The 18,957-nt window shown below is 41.3% G+C and overlaps 4 protein-coding genes across 4 annotated transcripts; 1 reads left to right on the top strand and 3 right to left on the bottom strand.

Annotated features, from left to right (window-relative positions):
* Positions 1–3,470: 3,470 nt before the first annotated feature.
* Positions 3,471–4,409, bottom strand: COCSADRAFT_40418 (uncharacterized protein). Its single transcript, XM_007705888.1, has one exon. It carries the CDS (start codon positions 4,379–4,381, stop codon positions 3,476–3,478), a length of 906 nt encoding a protein of 301 aa, XP_007704078.1. The 5' UTR covers positions 4,382–4,409; the 3' UTR covers positions 3,471–3,475.
* Positions 4,410–9,755: 5,346 nt separating this feature from the next.
* COCSADRAFT_100458 (uncharacterized protein) lies at positions 9,756–9,956 on the bottom strand (the record flags this gene model as incomplete). Its single annotated transcript, XM_007706049.1, has 1 exon — positions 9,756–9,956. A coding segment is annotated over one exon (201 nt), but the record flags the coding sequence as incomplete, so codon positions are not given.
* Positions 9,957–10,331: 375 nt separating this feature from the next.
* On the bottom strand, positions 10,332–10,517 carry COCSADRAFT_100404 (uncharacterized protein; the record flags this gene model as incomplete). Its single annotated transcript, XM_007706048.1, has 1 exon — positions 10,332–10,517. A coding segment is annotated over one exon (186 nt), but the record flags the coding sequence as incomplete, so codon positions are not given.
* A 2,349-nt stretch (positions 10,518–12,866) lies between these two features.
* COCSADRAFT_346383 (uncharacterized protein) lies at positions 12,867–17,294 on the top strand. Its single transcript, XM_007706047.1, has 11 exons — positions 12,867–13,070; positions 13,128–13,315; positions 13,370–13,424; positions 13,473–14,061; positions 14,110–14,445; positions 14,507–15,079; positions 15,131–15,379; positions 15,426–15,601; positions 15,653–15,899; positions 15,948–16,230; positions 16,278–17,294. Exons 1-11 carry the CDS (start codon positions 12,924–12,926, stop codon positions 17,245–17,247), a joined length of 3,813 nt encoding a protein of 1,270 aa, XP_007704237.1. The 5' UTR covers positions 12,867–12,923; the 3' UTR covers positions 17,248–17,294.
* Positions 17,295–18,957: the final 1,663 nt, after the last annotated feature.

Below are 18,957 nucleotides of genomic sequence, written 5' to 3'. Positions count from 1 at the left end.
GAAAAGAAAAGTGGGTATAGAACAAGCCGAAAGTCACCCGAAACAGTCTCTCGCGCTGGCGTGGAGGAACTGCAATAGAGAGGCATAAGAACAGTCTCACAGCTATGGGACTAGCTGTCTACTAAGAGGGGGGTAGTGTAACGATGTTACAACTTCGCCATGTATCGGACCAATCCCAGAGCCGGATCGGAGGTAGTACTCGCCGCCCTCTTCATCAACCACTCGTTGTGAGGTCGGATCCGATTCGGATCCGACTAAGATAAGTATATAAGGAGACACTCCCTGTAGCTAGCTCTGTAGACTTTTGATATCCTTTCGTACAAGGCCTATAGGTGTCTATTCGAATCAAGGCTCGTTTGATGTCCCACGCACTCCCATATGCCTCTGAGTGACACTACCGCCGATACTGATCCGAGTAGTCTTGCCTGCGCCGTTACAGGCACGGCCACATTAAAGCCAACTGCCTCCCCCACCAACGGCATACTTAGATCTAAAAACTCACCCTCTCTACGAAATGTTTAAGGAAGTAGAGCGGGACTACCTTAAGGGCCACAAGCGAATGCAGTCATGGTTAGAAGGTCCCTCGTCACTAGTTAAATAAGCAGGACACTAGATCCTAGACTATATGTGGGCATACACTTATAAACTAGATCAAAATCACCGTTTACTTAAATGCAAGGCACGCTTAGTAGTTCAAGAGGACTAATAGGAAAACATCACCTTATAAGATGCCTATATAGCAACATTAGTAAGCCACTCATTTCAGACTCTAATGGCAATCGCAGCTAAGAATAATCTAGAGCTAAAATAGTACGACGTTATAAATGTATTCGTACATACTACTATAGACTAGGAAATCCATATAAGAATGCTAAAAGGCTACTAAAAGCTAGGTACTATACTTAAGGTTAAGAAGGCCCTCTACGGATTACGGATATCTCCATTACTATAGTAGAAAGAGTTCACGATAACGCTTACGCACCTCGGCTTTAGCCTAGTTCCACACAAGCCATGCTGCACAATTAAGGACAGTGTTATTATCTTCTTTTACGTTAACGACATTATACTCGTATACCCTAAGAACAATACCACAACTACATCTAGAATCGTAGAGTCACTAAGTGGGAAATGCACCTTAATGGGCGGCGACAACCTATAATAGTTCCTGGGGGTTGAGATCGTGCTAGATCGAAGACAAAGAGTTATTTAGCTTTCCTAGACGGCGTATATTAAAAAGGTTGGCTCTCTAGCTAAATAATTTAATGTTCGACATAACCCTCCAATAGCTAATCTAGAGCTACTACTAAGCTCTAACCTAGCGACCCCTGCAGAGACTAACTGATATTAACGGAAGATTAGATTGCTACTTTTTGCGGTAGTAACAACAAGACTAGATGTAGTATTTGCAACCTCACGATTAGCCAAATTTCTAGTCAACTCTAGTACGGAGCATTAAAAGGCGGTAGATCGAGTAATACTCTATCTGAACGGCACTAAGACAAGAGCACTTTAACTAGGGCACAGAGAGGGACTAGAGGTTGCTAGCGACGCGTCCTTCGCGGACAATACCGCAGATCGAAAAAGCTCATAAGGGTATGTGATTAAGTTCTTCGGAGGACTGGTCGCGTGGCGATTAATTAAGTAGGATACGGTCATCATGTTAATAACTAAAGCCGAACTGCTATCGCTGTCGCAAACAGCCAAGGAAGCTATGTTTCTCACTAGATTGTTAAAGGAGTTGCATGTTTCCCTACCAGAAGCACCTATAACAATTACCTGCGACAATAAACAAACTATACGACTTATTAAAGAGGATATCGCAAAATTATATACTTAACTCCGGTATGTGGACATTCACAACCACTGGCTCTAATAAGAAGTCTCCCGCGGTAAGATTATAGTGAAGCATGTTCTAACAGATTATATGCTCGCCGATGGACTAACAAAGGCCCTGCCAGCGAATAAATGGGAAAACTTTCTTAACCAATTAGGACTTGTTGAGAGACGCCAGGTATCACCCAGGACACTTCAGGTGAATGAAATGGAAAGCTGTATTGAAGAAGCTGTTAAGGCGGACGAAGATAATACGCCAGCTTCGAAGCGGTTCAAAGCTGAGGGGGTTTGTTAGAAATAAGGCTTTAGTTGAGGCCCATGCATAAGGCCAAGGAAGCAAAAGAAAAGAAAAAGCCACAAAAGGGCGACACCTCAGGAGATAGCAACAATGAACACCTGCTTTCTTGACCCCATGATTGAAGACCCATCAAATCTGACATCTTAGCGAGATACTAATCACGTAATCTTCGCCCCGCGATGATCATTCTACCCGTTAGGATCCCTAGTAGTTTCCCAACCATTCATCGTCATACCTAGGGAGAGGATCCTTCCTGCTGTTACTTGTAACACAGTAGCTACCACCTCAGTTATTAATATGTCCTAGCCTACCGCCATTAGGTATACGAGACCACCACAGCGCGCGCTAGCTCGCTAATTGCTTAAGTGACGATACGCAGTTATTTACTAAGGCACGACTACGCTGGCTAGTTTTTAAGTCATTAGCTAGTCGATTGCACGAGATAGCCCTTCGAGATGGGCATGCGACGGTGGAGGAAAAACTACTCGTTTTTCTATATATTTGTGACTTAGGATCATCATGGAAAAACGTCAAATACCGCTGCGAGCGATCACGAGATACGGTGTCACGATTAGTCTGGATGTACTCGACATTACAGCCAAATTACTTACTAGGATCAAGTCATTTCCACTAAGTTGTTACAAGTAACAAGAAGGATTCTCTCCTTGACGGAGGACAGGATGGCTGAAGGCCAACGGGCGTCCACGTCAGAAGGTGATGATCACCGTGGGGCGCTGATCACGTGATTACTATCATACCAAGGCTCTGCCATTATTGATGGCAGGACCTGAAGCAATGAGGATACAAGGATGGATAAATTTCATTATGTACTCTCGTTGTGGTCAACTCAAATTGTACTTCTTACAAGTCGCTTTACTTAACAAGATTGTTACTTAGTTGTTTCTATACTAATAGAAACTGGTTATCCTTTTGGTTGAATCTTATAACTCTTTCCCACCTGACACTAGGCAACCGCACGGCCTACCGCTCACAGCTATCTCGCCCTAACCCGGACCGAAACTAGAGAAGTATAGCCCAACCCCGTGTAACACTGATGCACTCTTTTTACAATAAAATGAAATAGCTAGTTATACGATAGTTATATGTAAATAGATGAAGATAGCAGATAGTACAAACACAAAATATAGACGATCATTTCTTTCCAGATACCATCTTGCACAAAGGCGTAAAACACAATCATATTTGAGAACTGTTCGTTGATGTGCTATGTGAAACATAGTCCTCTACTAAGTAAAACAACTGTTCTTGCTCTTTAATCTTAATCACAAGTTACTTATACGATAGATATTTAAAATCAACACCATTCGTAAAAGTATCTGGCCTCTAGGGACCAAGGCCAAGACGTAATCCTATTTCATTGTAACCCTCCATCCACAGACCAGGAGAGTTTGGCGGATACTGAGACCGGAAGCCCAGACTGCGCTGGGCACGCTTCGAAAGCTTCCCTACAATATTGCGATCTACAATATGCGGGTGCGCTTCCTCTGGCGTTAGGTAGTTCGCGCAAAATGTGAATGCTACACAACTGCGCTCAGCGTCAGTTGTGTTAGCACCTGTTCCATGAATTACTTTGCCTCCAAAGAGAAGGCAGTCACCTGCTTCCATCTCACTTGGAATAGATTGAGAAGTTTCCCATTCCAAATCAAAGGACCAGTTGTTACTTCCAGGAATGATTCGAGTAGCACCATTAGCGTCAGTGAAATCGGTAGTCGCGATGAGAAAGGTCAGTTGTGATTCAGGGCCTTCGGGTCCAAGCAGATAGTAGGGTGGGTAGTTGCCCAAATCGCGATGGAGGACTTGTGCAACTTGACCGGGGCCGACGTTGATAGTGTTGGCACTGCTAATCCAATACGCATCTACTCCAGGCCGCCCGCCTTGACCGAAACCGCGCGCAGCGATAGCGTGTATAAAGTCGTTGTCCAATAGGTGGTCTCGAAAGACAGCACTGATATTCGTAAGGCCACCTGCACGTTTAGTGACCTTTCCATGGAAAGCTTGCAATGGCTCGATATCGCTAGTCGAGCCCCGTTGGAATTTTTCCAATAGTGGTCTAAGCTCAGTATGAAGCTGATCGACTTGTGTAGGCCGCAGTATGCCTTTGATAATGACACCTCCGTCATCCTTCAAATACTTGAATATATCGTCCATTGATGTCTCTGATGTCACTTCTTGGAGTTTTGTGTGACCATTGGGAATGCCCTTGGGGACGGCAGGTAATGAGTGAAACATGAGTGCTGGATTTATAAAGATACAATTCAAGCCTACATATAAGGATATTTGGTTGTATACAAGCCCTGAGTTTATATATGCTTTCGAGATTATAAATTACATTTGTTCGATACCTTGGTACTAGGTTTCCATCCATGTTCCGTAGGTACTGAAGTCGGCTACCCAGTTTGTACAGCCGATCCCTAACAAGTATTCACATGTCCAATGTTACCCCTGGAGTAAAAGATATAGTTTTACCGAAATTAGTCCCGGAACTTCGCAACCTTTACCGCTTCTGTGGTAAGAAAATAGTTCATGCGCTAGGCATATCGTTGGGCGTGGCTATACCCTGTAAGCTTGAGTGACGTGGGTCTTGCCGGCACCACATAATGCTTACCAAGTATACCACGTTAATACTTCATTAAGGTTGAACGCCGGTTCAATGGGTTAATCTCGGATCTTTTCTCAGGCCTATTTCATGATATGTCAGGCTTGCCATCAATTGTCGCAGCGATGTGACAAAAAGCTATCTATTTTAGTACGGTCTGTGCCGATTACCATCCCTTCGTATGAAACCTCTGTAGCGAAAAGCCTGTCATTGCCAAGCTCCTGAGTTAGGTATATAGTCTCTCGGATACTTCAATTAGGATCCCCGTAACGAACCAGGATGTACTTATATTTTTCAGATTGTGATAAGTTATCGAAGACGGAATCAAACTGTGATAAATAACTGCGATTATTGATTGATTCTTGTCTGTGTGTTCGTGTCCTGTTCTGATCTGCCCTGATTCCCTGAGTTAGATCGCGGTGGATCGTGCGCGCTGACTGATCACAGAATCCGGGTGCTCTAGTCAGCACCCGGATTCTGTCAACCACCTAAATTATGCTCTTTTTCTCACAATATTAACTATTATTATTATTATTAACGTGTTTCAACATCTAGCGGCGCACCTCACCGAGCGGCGCAGTCTCCCCACCAAAACAACGTCCTAACAATAACGCGTGTTGTCTCAACAACCACAACCTCGTAGAAGCTATACTAAAGCTAAAATTTATCTAGTAGTCTCTAAGCTTAGTAGAAATTAAATTAAAAGTATTTAATGCGCTAAAAAAGTATACAAACTACTATAAACAACAATACGTTGATAACGCAATGGGAAGCACTCCTAACGTAATTGCGAGTCTAACTATAAACGCCTAATAAAACTAGAAGAGAAGGTTATTGCTTAGCATATAATAATGTTAAGGCTAAGTAAGAACTACTTAATAGAAGAGACTACGTACGAGATATAGCTAATAGACTCCTGTAAGAGCGTAGCGGGGAGAAGGTTAGTTAGTGTTAGAGATCTAAGCTACTCAGCTACTCTCTAATAAGATCGATCTATCAATTAGATCGCTATACCCTAGCGATCTATACTATCATACTACTAGTGTATCACGAGCGTATTAGTAGCGTAAGAGATAAATAAAGATTACGTGTATATAATGTAATCCATAGCTACTAGCTAGTATAAATACTAGTAATAGGAATACTAGATAGAGAGCAGATTATAAGAGTGGATTACACAGAGCAGATAATAAGACAAGATCGGATCAATCTCATTCTTCAATCTCTCTTCCCTAGCATTCATTTCTTTTCACCCTAGAACCTATCGATTCGCTACCTCTGAGTCTATCGCTAGACAAGTAGACGACTCTACCTCTGAGCTAGCTATAGAACAAGTAGTACCCTCCTTATTCCAACAGTTAGAACTAGGTTAATAGGCTAATCTAGCGCAATTCTAAGCTACGTGCGCGCTAGAGCTATCTATATAATTACTAGCAACCTCTCTATAAAAACCTAGCGTTCATTTACAGCAAGTTTGAGTTAGTATAGAATATAAAGGCAAAGTAGAGTATTATACATAAATAAAGACATCTTTAACTTTAATAACACTAGATTTATGATAAGTAAGACTTTATTATAACGTATCTGTATAGCGAGTGGCTCAGTATAGCGAGTGGCTCACGGTGCCAAGACCCCATCAACTTCCCCCATTACATGACTATTGCACGCGATGTCTTAACAACTAAGTGATACTCTAGCTGTTAAAGAAGCCCGATTACAACTTGCACTTAAAGTAATTAAAAAAGACGCGATATTAACTTAACGGCGTACTACAGCTCTCTATTACGTACCTTAAAGATTAATTAGCAATCAACGCGCAGAGAAGCCCTCTCGACAAGATTACTCGCCTAACTTAATAAAGCTGCTTATAATAGAAGAGGAGATAATTGTTAACTATATACTAGACCTTAACGCGCGAGGATATCCACTGTACCTTCCTGCTATTAAAGATCTAGCTAATTCTTTGCTAGCTGCCCACTACTACGACCCTATTAGCCTAAACTAGCCTAGAGTATTTATAAAGCGTTAGCTAGAGCTTAAAATAAAGTTTAATTAAAAGTATAATTATAGGAGAGCCCTCTATAAAGATCCTAAGCTTATATAGGGCTAGTTCCGCCTAGCATAGAATACTAAAGCTAAGTATAGTATCTAAGATAATAATATATATAATTTTAATAAGACGGGCTTTATAATAGGCATATATAACGCGTTAGTAGTAGTTATAGCCTCTAAGCGTCAATTAAAGCCGAAATCTTTATAGTAGGGCAATAAAGAGTAGGTTACTAGCGTGGTTTATGTTAGCGCAGCTAGCTAGGCAATTCTACTCTTTATTATCTTTTAAGGTAAGCACTACCTCTCTATCTAGTATAAGGAAGAAAGCCTACCTAAGGATTAGGTTATTAGAGTCTCTAAGAATAGCTAAATAACGAATAAGCTTAGTATAAAGTGGCTAGAGCACTTTAATAAGTATATAAAAGAGCGCACTATTAGAGTCTATCGTCTACTTATTCTTAATGATTATAAGAGCTATAACTCTATTAAGTTCTAGTAATACTATATAGAGGTAAAGATTATTACTCTCTATATGCCCCCACACTTATCCCACCTACTATAGCCACTTAATATAGGCTGTTTTTCGCCTTTAAAGAGGGCGTATAGGCGCTAAGCTAAGGATATAATTGTTACAAGTAACAAGAAGGATTCTCTCCTTGACAAATGACGAGATGGCTGAAGGCCTAGGGACGTCCACGTCAGAAGGTAATGATCAACGCGGGGCGTCGATCACGTGACTTGGCATCCCGCCAAGGCATGGCCTCCGGGAGGCCATTGCATAAAGGGAAGCCAACGTCCTCCCAAACCTCCCGCCAAGATGGGATGTCGGGAGGACAGGACCGGAAGCAATGAGGATATAAGGATGGATGGATTTCATTATTACTCTCGTTATAGTCAACTTAAATTGTACTTTCTTACTAGTATCTTTACTTAACAAGATTGTCACAAATTAGTCTATCAAATAGATTAGTCTTGTCAAACCCTCCTTAAGCACGCCAACTCCACTGCATCGCCAGACAAGCCTCACGGAACACTAACGTAATACTCACCTGCCTTAGTGCGGACCAGGATAGAGAAGTATAGACCCATACCCCGTGTAACAATAATACGTAATAGAATTAACTATATTACTAAGATAGAGTTTCTACTAGCCTTTTAGCTAGCCTATTATAAGACTATTATAAAGGATAATATTATAGGAGGCTTTTAAGGCGCTAGCTTAGTTCTACACGACCTAGAGGTAGTGATATTAAAGCTTAATACTAAGCTACGCACGCTCTTACTACCTACTATAGAAGATCTACTCTAGCTGTTGTAAACTCTAAGTAATACCCTAGAATTAGGGTCGCAATTAACGCTAGTAAAGTAGAGAATTTAGAGGTATATAGATAGCTTACTATTAAGTATAGTAGTTACTTTTAAAAAGCTAGCTAAAGGCGCTGCGATTATTACGCAGAAGCTAGTGTTAGCGTAAAAACACGTCTCTAAGCTTAAGGCAGCTAATTAAGCCGCTATATAACGAAGATTATATAAAAGAAAGTAAGTATAGAAGGGAGAGACCCTAACTATAGAAGAGAGAGAGTGATTAGTAACTCTAAGAGAGTTTAGGGCGCGTAGTGATAGGAAGAAGGTAAAGAAGAGAGTGCGCGTTAAGGTAAGCGAGCCGTCGTAAAGGCACTATAAACGCTGTAGTAAGATAAGACATAACTCGCGTATATATAAGTAAGATATAAAAGATAATTTTAAGTAAAATAGCTTATTACGATTTCTCTTTACTATTATTATTATATTGTAATAGTCATGTAATAGTCGTGATTTTAGTGTAGTCTTAGCACCGTGAGCCACTCGCTATACTGAGCCACTCGCTATACAGATACGTTAGTGAGTTAAGATATGTACAGTGGGGTGATAAAAAAAGAGAACTCCAAAAAGTTGTATTTTTTAAACATCCATTGCTTAATTGTTAGAGATATAAGCTACTCAGCTAATCTCTGATAAGATCGATCTATCAATCGACTAGATCGCTATACCCTAGCGATCTATACCATCATACTACTAGTGTATCACGAGTGTATTAGTAGCGTAAGAGATAAATAAAGATTACGTGTATACAACGTAATCTATCGCTACTAGTATAAATACTAGTGATAAGAATACTAGATAGAAAGCAGAGCAGATTACAAGAACAGATCAGACTACTAGATCAGATCAATCCAATCCTTATCTCTCTCCCCTAGCATTATTTCTCTCTTTTCATCCTAGAACCTATCGATTCGCTACCTCTGAGTCTATCGCTAGACAAGTAGACGACTCTACCTCTGAGCTAGCTATAGAACAAGTAGCACCCTCCTTATTTCAACATTAATGAGTATTAGCGCTAAATAAATAATAAATATATCGTTGCATAGAAAATCTCTTGGGGTTTAGGATGGCGGTCTTATATAAGTGCTTAGTTAGCACTAGAAAGCCTGAATATCCTCTTAAACCTAGAGTAAAAAATCTTCTAACTTTAGCGCTAAATTTCGCGCTGCAAATTTCAACTTTTTCAATATAAGTTTAAATATATTAGTAATACACCTACTAGGTGATTATAGAAGTATCTTAATTATAATAATTTATATGTTAAATATGTAGAATAAACAATAGTCATTTTTAGGTACTACTTATATAAACTCTAGATTACTCAGCGATTAGTAATATTATAGTATATATTAATATCTTTTCTCTCTTAGAAACTTAGAACTAAATTATTCTCTTATATACGCAAAATTATTAAATTTCGAATCGTAACTTAATAGGTTACTAGAGTTAAAAGTACTACTAGTAAATATTATTAACGTGGTTCACAAGCGAGCGCGCCACCTAAGCGAGCGCGCCACTTTACACCAACGCGTTAACGTCGCAATATTATCACAGCCTTTTAATATAGTATATTAAAAATCGTAATAAGCTAAATTACTTCTTAGATCTATCGCTATTACTAGTACTATCGATTTCTACTTTGCAGGTGCGCGCGTTGTGCCCAGTCTCCTTACAACGCCTGCACTGCCTCTCTCCTCGCACCCTCTTTAACGCACTTTCCCTATTACTACGACTACTACCCGCCTGTTTGGCTAATACTTCTTGTACTTTACTAATAGTAAGAGTCTCTTCTATCTATACGTATTGCCGCTTATAGCTCTTTCACTTATTTACTACGTCTAAAGCCTCTTAAAGGCTGCTTATCTTCTCTATTATTAACACTATCTTATATACTATTTACTAAGCCCCTTTACTTAACTAAGTAACCTTTTTATTAAGAGAACATGCAGAAGACCTAGGGCGGTTTCTTACTTTCTATTAAATAAGAGTACTTTAAGCCTTAACTTCGCGCGCATTGTGCGGCGTCTAAGTCTCCTAGATAGCTACCTGTTATGGTGATTATTTTAGCGTCTATACTACTATATTAAGCTTCGATAGCACAGCCTATAGATCGTATAGAACTAGACTAGCTGCTCTAAAGCTAGCTTGGATATTCTCCTTTATAATAGACTACTCAAAAGCAGCCTTAAAGGCTGGCAGGAAGGTCTTCTTGCTGATATAGTTAGTGCGGTTGCGTACTAAGCCTAAAATAGTGTCGCCGTACTTACGCTTTAACGGCGAGAAGTAGGCGACGTTAAGGGGCTGTAATAGGTAAGACGAGTGTGTAGGTATATAGAGAAGAAAAATATTCTTCTTCTTATAAAGATCTTAAAATTTAATAGAGTAGTAGCTCTTATGGCCGTTGATAATAAGTAGTTAATATCTATCTATAGTATGCCTCTTTATATAGGTATTAAAGTGCTCTAACCACGTAAGAGTAAGCTAATTATTTATCTAGCCGTTAGAACTAACTTTAAGAACCTAATTAGTAGGTAGGTTCTTAAACTAGACGTTAATAAGCACCTTGCCTGTAAAGACGACGAAGGGTAGTAGCTAGCGACCTAACGCGCCTACGTCTTGGATTATAGTAACCCACTCCTAGTTGTCTAGCTATATCCGCTTCTTTTTACTATATTCTTTAGATACTATAATAACTAGCTATAATAAAATCTTACCTATTATAAAGCTAGTTTTATTAAAGTTATAGATATTATCGTCTATAATACCCTACTTCTGCTTTATTATCTTAACTAGATTAAACTAGTGCTAGATAGCTACTAGGTTCTTACAGATAGCTCGCTGGTGATCGTAGGAACGGCTCCAGCGCGTACGGAGCTCAGGGGTTCTCTTAATAAAGTTATCGACCTAGTTCTTGCTAATAGGGTTACTCTCCCGCTTATATAAAAGTTTATTAGCTATTACGCGAACGTTAGCCTTTATAGAGGCAAATTCTCGCGTAGACTCTTTAAGAATACGTCTAACTATAGCCTCCTCTTCTAGCTTATTAAAACGTTTAGAGTTAGCTTCGCAGTCGCGTTAAAAGCGTGTTCTAGCGCGTCTACGTTAAAGTGTTCTTCGTGGGACGTTATAAGTAGAGGCAGCACGTCTTTAACTTTAAATACGCTTAGATTAATAATTAGAAAGAGTAAGTTAAAGATCTACTTTAGTATATAAAGTTTAAGTGGTGCGTTGTTAAGACATAACGTGTTATAGTGTCGACGTCGACGCGTTGGTGCAAAGTAGCGCGCTCGCTTGTGAACCACGTTAAATACTTTAATAAAAGCCCCTATGCTATTTATAACGCTAAATACTGAATTAAAAAAAAGAAAATAAGATATTTTAACTAAGAAAAAGCTAGTAGGGGCAGGGTTTCCAAGGTATCTACTGTAATGGGCTATACCCTTAATAACTTAGCTATACTAAGTAAGCGATTAGCGTAGTACGCGGGGCCCGCTAATTCTAAGTATATATATCTAGCTACTATAACAATAAGATAAGCTTATTATCTTATACTAACCTTTTAGTTAAGTGGACGGCGCGAGTAGCTGCGCGCGCGGTTATTTTAATCTGCCTATTATATCTATTAGAGCTCTAATAGCTATTAATAGAGATAGTATTAGAAGTCCTAAGAAGTAAAAGAAGCGTTTAATAAGAGAAAACAGTTTAGATATTTCTTCTAGGACGCTTCAAAGGGCTCTTAAGAATTAAGGCTGAATAGTTAATATCTATTCTAAAAAATAGATTTTAAACGCCTCTAGAGCTAAAAAGAGACTAGCTTATACTAAGAACTATAGAGTTATAGAAGTTCCAAATTTTCGAAATTTTTCTTAATCTTTAAGTTATTATAGATCTTCCTGGAACTATAGTGAGCTATCACTTGACACCCACAGAAAAAACTAGAAGTTTTTGGCTGTTAAATGCACTAACTCTTACATCTATAGCTACTCCAGCTGCTGAGTAATAACCTTTTAAAAATAACAACTTTTTTTACTACGTTTTTTTGTCACCCCACTGTATTAGTATACGTAAAGGGCTGCACAGGCTCTAGAGACTCAATAGCTGCAAGCGCAGTCTTAATATTACTCATATTGGTGGAGACATAAGGGGTTGAAGTTGTGGTGGTTGCGAGGCCGTGCGTGCACAAGGTGGTTGCGTGCACGAGGTGGTGGGGCACGGTAGCAGCAGCACTGCGATTACTCTATATTTGAACAGATTTAATAGAGAAGATAGCAATTTGAACGTCTGATTCATTGGAATCCAGCTTACTAGCGCTACGTTGAGCCATTGTACATTAAGATGAAAGAGGTGCGTGAAGTTGATGGGGTGCGGCGCTCGCTTGTAAACTACGCTACCACTCTTGAACGGAGTTCCGTTTCACCTAAAATGGTGATAATATGGGGCAGGTAAGCACTAAACATGGTTTATTTAGTATGGTAACGCTAAAAAAACGGAGTCTCTGCTCACGATCTCGAAATCTCCGTTTTACCGAACACGACGCCGCTCCCATCTCCGTTTTTTGAACGGAGCCAAAATGTGGCTAGAGGAACGGAGAACGGAGAACGGAGTTCTACCGAACGGACTCTTAATCTGTCGAATGTCTACACATAACTATATCTCAATGGAGAATAGCTGATGATGTATTTAGCTAATGTTTACACACTTCACTCTACGCCAACTTAAGCCCACTATCATCCATCCCATAGAGTACTGAAGGTCTTTGCGATGTCACAAGATATCTCACCGGCAAGCAAGGAATCATTCCAATCCCCAATGCGATTCAACAATCACGGGGACAAAATCAGCGAAGATCTCTTTGAGGGGCATAATACAAACCGCGATGAGAACAAAGGAAGCTTAGGATGTTTTTTTGTAAATGGCCCGACCAAATCTTGTTCATTCATAGAAGATCTAATGTATTTGAAATAGCGGGTATTTAGATATGCCGACCGAATCAGCTGGTTTCTCAATGTGATAGCCATTGTTACTGCCATCGCAGCTGGGACCCTTCTTCCTTTAATGGACCTAGTATTCGGCAAATTTGTTACTACATTGACCGCTTTTGCAAGCGAGACAATTCCTCCTGCGGAGTTTCGCTCTCAAATCAACAAATTCACGTATGCAGTTTTTCAACTCTTATGGCTATCTATCAAAGTTAATTCCAGACATAGTTTGTACTTCATCTATCTTTTCGCAGCGAAGTTTGGGCTTTTTTACATTCATTCAGTATGTTTGTTGAGATTTTGGATATTGCCACGTGCTAAAAAATTGAAGGTGTGTATATCTATCGCCGCGACACGAACGATCAAGGCCTTTCGCATCGATCTTGTCAAGCATATCCTGCGCCAGAACATTGCCTACTTTGACTCTGACCCCGCCATTTCGGTCACCACCCAGGTTACAACGGAAAGCAATAATGTGAACAATGGCATCTCGGAGAAATTGACTTTGACTATCCAAGGGATGTCTACCTTTGTCACTGCCTTCATCGTTGCTTTTGTAGTAGAATGGAAACTAACATTAATCACCATGGGTATTGTTCCTGCAATTCTGTTAGTAGTAGGTATATGCATGGGTATTGAAGGGCGAAACGAGGCAAAAATTCATTTGATACACTCAAAGGCCGCTTTACTGACAGAGGAGGTATTCTCAAGCATAAGCACCACCCATGCATATTGGCTTAGCTCTTTTTTTTCTCAGAAATACGACGCACTTCTAGGAGATGCTATGGAAGTAGGGATGAGGAAGTCACCAAACTACTCAATACTTTTCTCTTTTGAGTTTTTTTGTATTTATGCTGGATATGGACTTGCTTTTTGGCAGGGAATTCGAATGTATGCAAATGGAGAAATCAGCCAGAGTGGTAGGTATCTAGCACGCTTGTGAGGATTGTTAGACTGACGGATGATAGGTAAGGTTTTCACTGTTATTTTTGCAGTAATAGTAGCTGCTGCTACTATGACAACATTGGCACCACAGATTGTTGCCATAACAAAAGCTGCAACCTCTGCTGAAGCATTATTCAAGACTCTTGACCGACGATCTACCATCGACCCTTTGGATGAATCTGGAATACGTCCGTTTTCTTCGAAAGGAGAGATTAAATTCCAAGATGTATCTTTCGCCTATCCTATGAGACCCGAAATTACTGTTCTCAAAAGGTTCAACGTCGTGGCTCCAGCTGGTCGAGTCACTGCTCTCGTTGGAGCAAGTGGCTCAGGAAAATCAACTGTAGTTGGCCTTTTAGGTTTGTCAACCCAACAACGCACATCTTATCTGGTTCTCAATCAATATTAACAAACTTTTAGAGCGCTGGTATGATCCGATAAGCGGGCTCATAACTTTTGATGGTGTCGACATACGAGATCTTAATCTCAACTGGCTGAGAACAAATGTTCGGCTGGTGCAACAGGAGCCTGTACTGTTCTCTGGTACTGTTTACGAAAATGTTGTGATGGGACTATCTGGCACACCGAAATCAAAACTCCCAGAAACCGAACAACGGAAATTAGTTAAGAAAGCATGCCAAGATGCATATGCGGAGGATTTTATTCAAAGGCTACCTGAAGGGTATGACACTCATTTAGGAGAAAGTGCAATAATGCTATCCGGAGGTGAAAAGCAGAGACTTGCTATTGCTCGTAGTATCGTTTCTGACCCAGCTGTTTTACTCCTTGACGAAGCAACTAGCGCACTTGACCCCAGAGCTGAGCAGATAGTTCAACAGGCGCTCGACCGGGTTTTGACTGGCCGAACTACTATTATTATCGCGCACAGACTTTCCACAATTCGCAATGCGGATAACATAGTGGTGATCGCAGATGGAACGATCGTCGAGCAGGGTACTCATGATGAGCTTTTGTGTCGGCGAGGGGTGTACGGTAAGCCGCTAGTTGGATGTTCACTCTTCTCTTTACTAACAAACGAAACAGCTCGTTTTACGAAAGCACAAGATCTCAGCCAAGCCGAAAACAAGAAAGCGGAGGTTAGGAATACTCAAAAATCTGAAGCACATGCGCTTGTGCGTACGCAAGCCCAAGTTTCTGCATATACGACAACCGAACCCCTTAAAGCGGATGATAATGATTATAGTCTGATGAAGTGCATCTACTTGATCTTCAGAGAACAAGGTCATGTCTGGAAGTGGTTGGTCCTTTTGGGCGTTGCAACATTAGCAGGGGGTGAGTTGCACTAGTCATAGGGAGAAAGGTAACTGACACAAATCAGGAGCGACCTATCCAGCACAGGCTGTAGTTTTTTCTCGGGTTGTAGAATGTTTCCAGCTTCCTCCAGAAGAAGCTATCCGCCGCGGTAACCTTTTCTCTTTAATGTTTTTTATTATCGCTTTAGGTAACCTCGCAGTCTTCGCTGTTGTGGGTTGGGGAAGCAATGTCGTCGCGCAGGCAAGTTCAAAGAAAAGTACTTTAATTTCTTGATTGAATAACAAATTGCAGAGTGTCTCCAGAAAGTACAGGCGCGAGATTTTCGATCGGATTTTGCAACAGGATATTGCTTTTTTTGATAAAAAGAGCAACACTACCGGCGAACTTGCTTCTAATTTATCGACCTATCCAACTAGTCTATTGGAATTGCTAGGTTTCAATATAATGCTGGCATGTATTAGTTTGGTTAACGTCTTGTCGAGTTGTGTTCTTGCCCTAGCGATTGGTTGGAAGTTAGCCCTAGTGGTTGTGGTTGGAGGTGAGCTTATATCTCATAACAAGAATCAGGTCTGACATATTCCACTAGCTTTACTACCCATGTTATTTTTTGGATATCTCAGAATCCGACTCGAGTTCAAACTGGAAGAGGATACTAGTAAACGTTTCTCGAAAAGTGCCGCCTTGGCTTCCGAGGCTGTTTCTGCTATTCGTACAGTATCTAGCCTTGCGATCGAACAGCACATAATTGACACATATCGTAGTCGCTTACAAGGTATTGCCAAAAAGTCAATGGAGACACTCTTTTGGAGGATGTTCTGGTATTCGCTTACGCAATCTATCTCATTCCTTGCAATGGCGCTTGGATTCTGGTAAAATTTGAGAATTTCTTCGTAAAGCCTCTGCTGACCATAGCCAGGTATGGAGGCAGACTCATCAGCTATCACCAGTATACTACGCGACAATTTTTTACCGTTTTTATTGCAGTAGTATTCTCTGGGGAAGCAGCTGCAGGGTTCTTCTCTTATACAACAAGTTTTACGAAATCTGTACTTGCTGTAAATTATATTTTCTGGCTGCGCAGACAAGTTCCTACCATCCGAGAAGATCCATTGCAGCCTCCCTTCGATGACGCCAATGAAGGAAGTCCACCTTCCGTTAAGATAGACCAAGTGTCTTTCTCATATGACTCAAGGCCACGCACCAAAGTTTTGGAAAGCATCGACATTACCATTCAATCTGGAAGCTTTATAGCATTCGTTGGTGCCAGTGGATGCGGGAAAAGCACCATGATAGCACTTCTAGAGCGTTTCTATGACCCAAACTCTGGTGTTATATTCTGCAACCGCCGTACACTTCCTGAACTCTGTCCGCGAAAATACCGACGCAGTATTTCCTTGGTCCAACAAGAACCTGTATTATATCAAGGCTCAGTACGCGAAAACATCGCAATAGCAGTTGCATCGGAAGTCACAGATGCGCAAATAGAAGAGGCGGCACGGCAATCTAATATCTACGATTTTATAATGTCGCTTCCGGAAGGCTTCGATACAATCTGCGGTCGCAAAGGCACACATATGTCTGGCGGACAGCGTCAGCGTATTGCGATAGCAAGAGCACTTATTCGGAATCCCCGATTACTTTTCTTGGATGAGGCAACAAGTGCGTTAGACACGGAGTCTGAACGTGTAGTACAAGGTGCTTTAGATCAGGCGAAACGAGGTCGAACGACCGTAGCTGTAGCGCATCGTTTAAGCACAATCAAAGACGCGGACACGATTTATGTTTTCTCTCAGGGTAGAGTTGTGGAAAAAGGGAGTCATAGAGAGCTTCTATCGAAAAAAGGGCTATACTATGAAATGTGCCTAGCTCAGACTCTAGATGCCTAGATCTAGACTACAATGATACAATTGCAATATTTGTCACCGAGTACACGATAGAGTCTTCTGCTCCCTCTATAGCTCTATGTAATCATTGAATATCTATTCTATCCCTCTCCGCTTTTTAAATAAGTCATTTCTCTTCAACTCCCTTGATTAACTATAATGGTACCTTGGTGTCAGATTGTGATGGGTTATCAAGGACAGTAAATGGATGGTGAAAAAGGTGATTGTATTCTTCGTCTCTCCTGAAGATGCGAGTGTGTGTCTCTTATGGGTAAAGTATTACTTTTTACCTTCTGAAGCCTTTATTGTTACAGTATGGGCTGGGAGGCAGCCTTGGCGACAAGCTCTGATTGGCTGTACACAGAATCCTGGTGCTCCAATCTACACCCGGATTCTGCAGCTTCCGCTGCCACTTGCCTGAAAATAGTGCTAGAAGTGCACTCAATCGAGACAACGTAATCATCATATGTCCTATTACTATTGTGCGTTAGTTAGAGCTATGCTAGTATAATCATTAGTAAAGAGGTTACTTCTATATTGATTTATCTACCCTGTTTTTACTACTAAATTATGTTTAGTTTCTTAAGTCAAGTATTTTACTTGAGTTACTAGAGTAAGAGCTATAGAGGGCAAGCGTTTGGCTTTATTACTATTTTCTACTACTAGCTATCTTTGCCTCTTCCACCTCTACAGACAGTGTATAACTACTATCTTCGTAACTACTAGTGTTAGTTACACTTCTCTTACTTCTTCTATTAGAACCTAAACGTGAAGAAGTAGTCTAAGAAGTAATGGGGGTATTACGGTGACTTGGTCTAGGAGGGATCTACAAGCCTATAGCGTACTGTTTTTTTGCTTAGAGTGTAGAGTCTGTTAGGTGTCGGTAGAAGTACGCTGTTGATGCACTGCTACGGAAAATCGGGCAGGATGTTACAAGCAACAGCAGAAAGGATCCTCTCCCTGGGTCTGACGATGAAGGGTTGGGAAACCACTAGGGATCCTGACGGGAAGGTTGATCATCGCGGGGCGAGGATCACGTGACTTAACATCCCGCCAAGACATGGCCTCCGGGAGGCCGTTGTACGAAGGGAGGCCAACGTCCTCCCAAACCTCCCGCCAAGATAGGAGGTCAAGGAGGACAGGACTAGAAGCAATGAGGATATAAGGATAGATTTATTTTATTATTCACTCCCATTGTAGTTACTTAAATTGTACTTTCTGTCACGGTACGGGCTCACGGGCAGAGAGGACAGGCGCGTGTACAGGTTCTATTGCTACAGCTAATCAACAGGCTCTCACTACAGGTAGTATAGAGTAGAAGACAGGACGTAGCTCGAAGAGCTACACTAGTGAAGTTGCGGCGGTTTTGCAGAATCCGGGTGCTCGGACCCTCACCCGGATTCTGTCGGCAGCCAATCAGACGATCGCGCGCCGGCCACTCAGCCAGCGCCGTGACAGTACTCCCCTCTCTAGGCGGAGCTCTGTCGACGCGATTACCTTGGCTTGGCAGGGTAACGGCGGTGGAAGTTGTTGACGATCTCTTGGGCATTTTCTAGGTGGCTGGCGGGGACCTCAGTTGGCTCGTCGTAGCCAGCCCACTTCACTAAGTACTTCAGGCGGGAGCGACCTCCTCGTCCGCGGCGGTCGAATCGGGAATCCAGAATATCCTCCACCTCCCATTCCTCTATCCCCTCGACCTCGATAGGCGGAGGG

Source organism: Bipolaris sorokiniana, assembly GCF_000338995.1.
Source record: "Bipolaris sorokiniana ND90Pr unplaced genomic scaffold COCSAscaffold_15, whole genome shotgun sequence".
NCBI classification, from domain to species: domain Eukaryota; kingdom Fungi; phylum Ascomycota; class Dothideomycetes; order Pleosporales; family Pleosporaceae; genus Bipolaris; species Bipolaris sorokiniana.
This window is presented reverse-complemented; position numbering and strand designations above follow the sequence as displayed.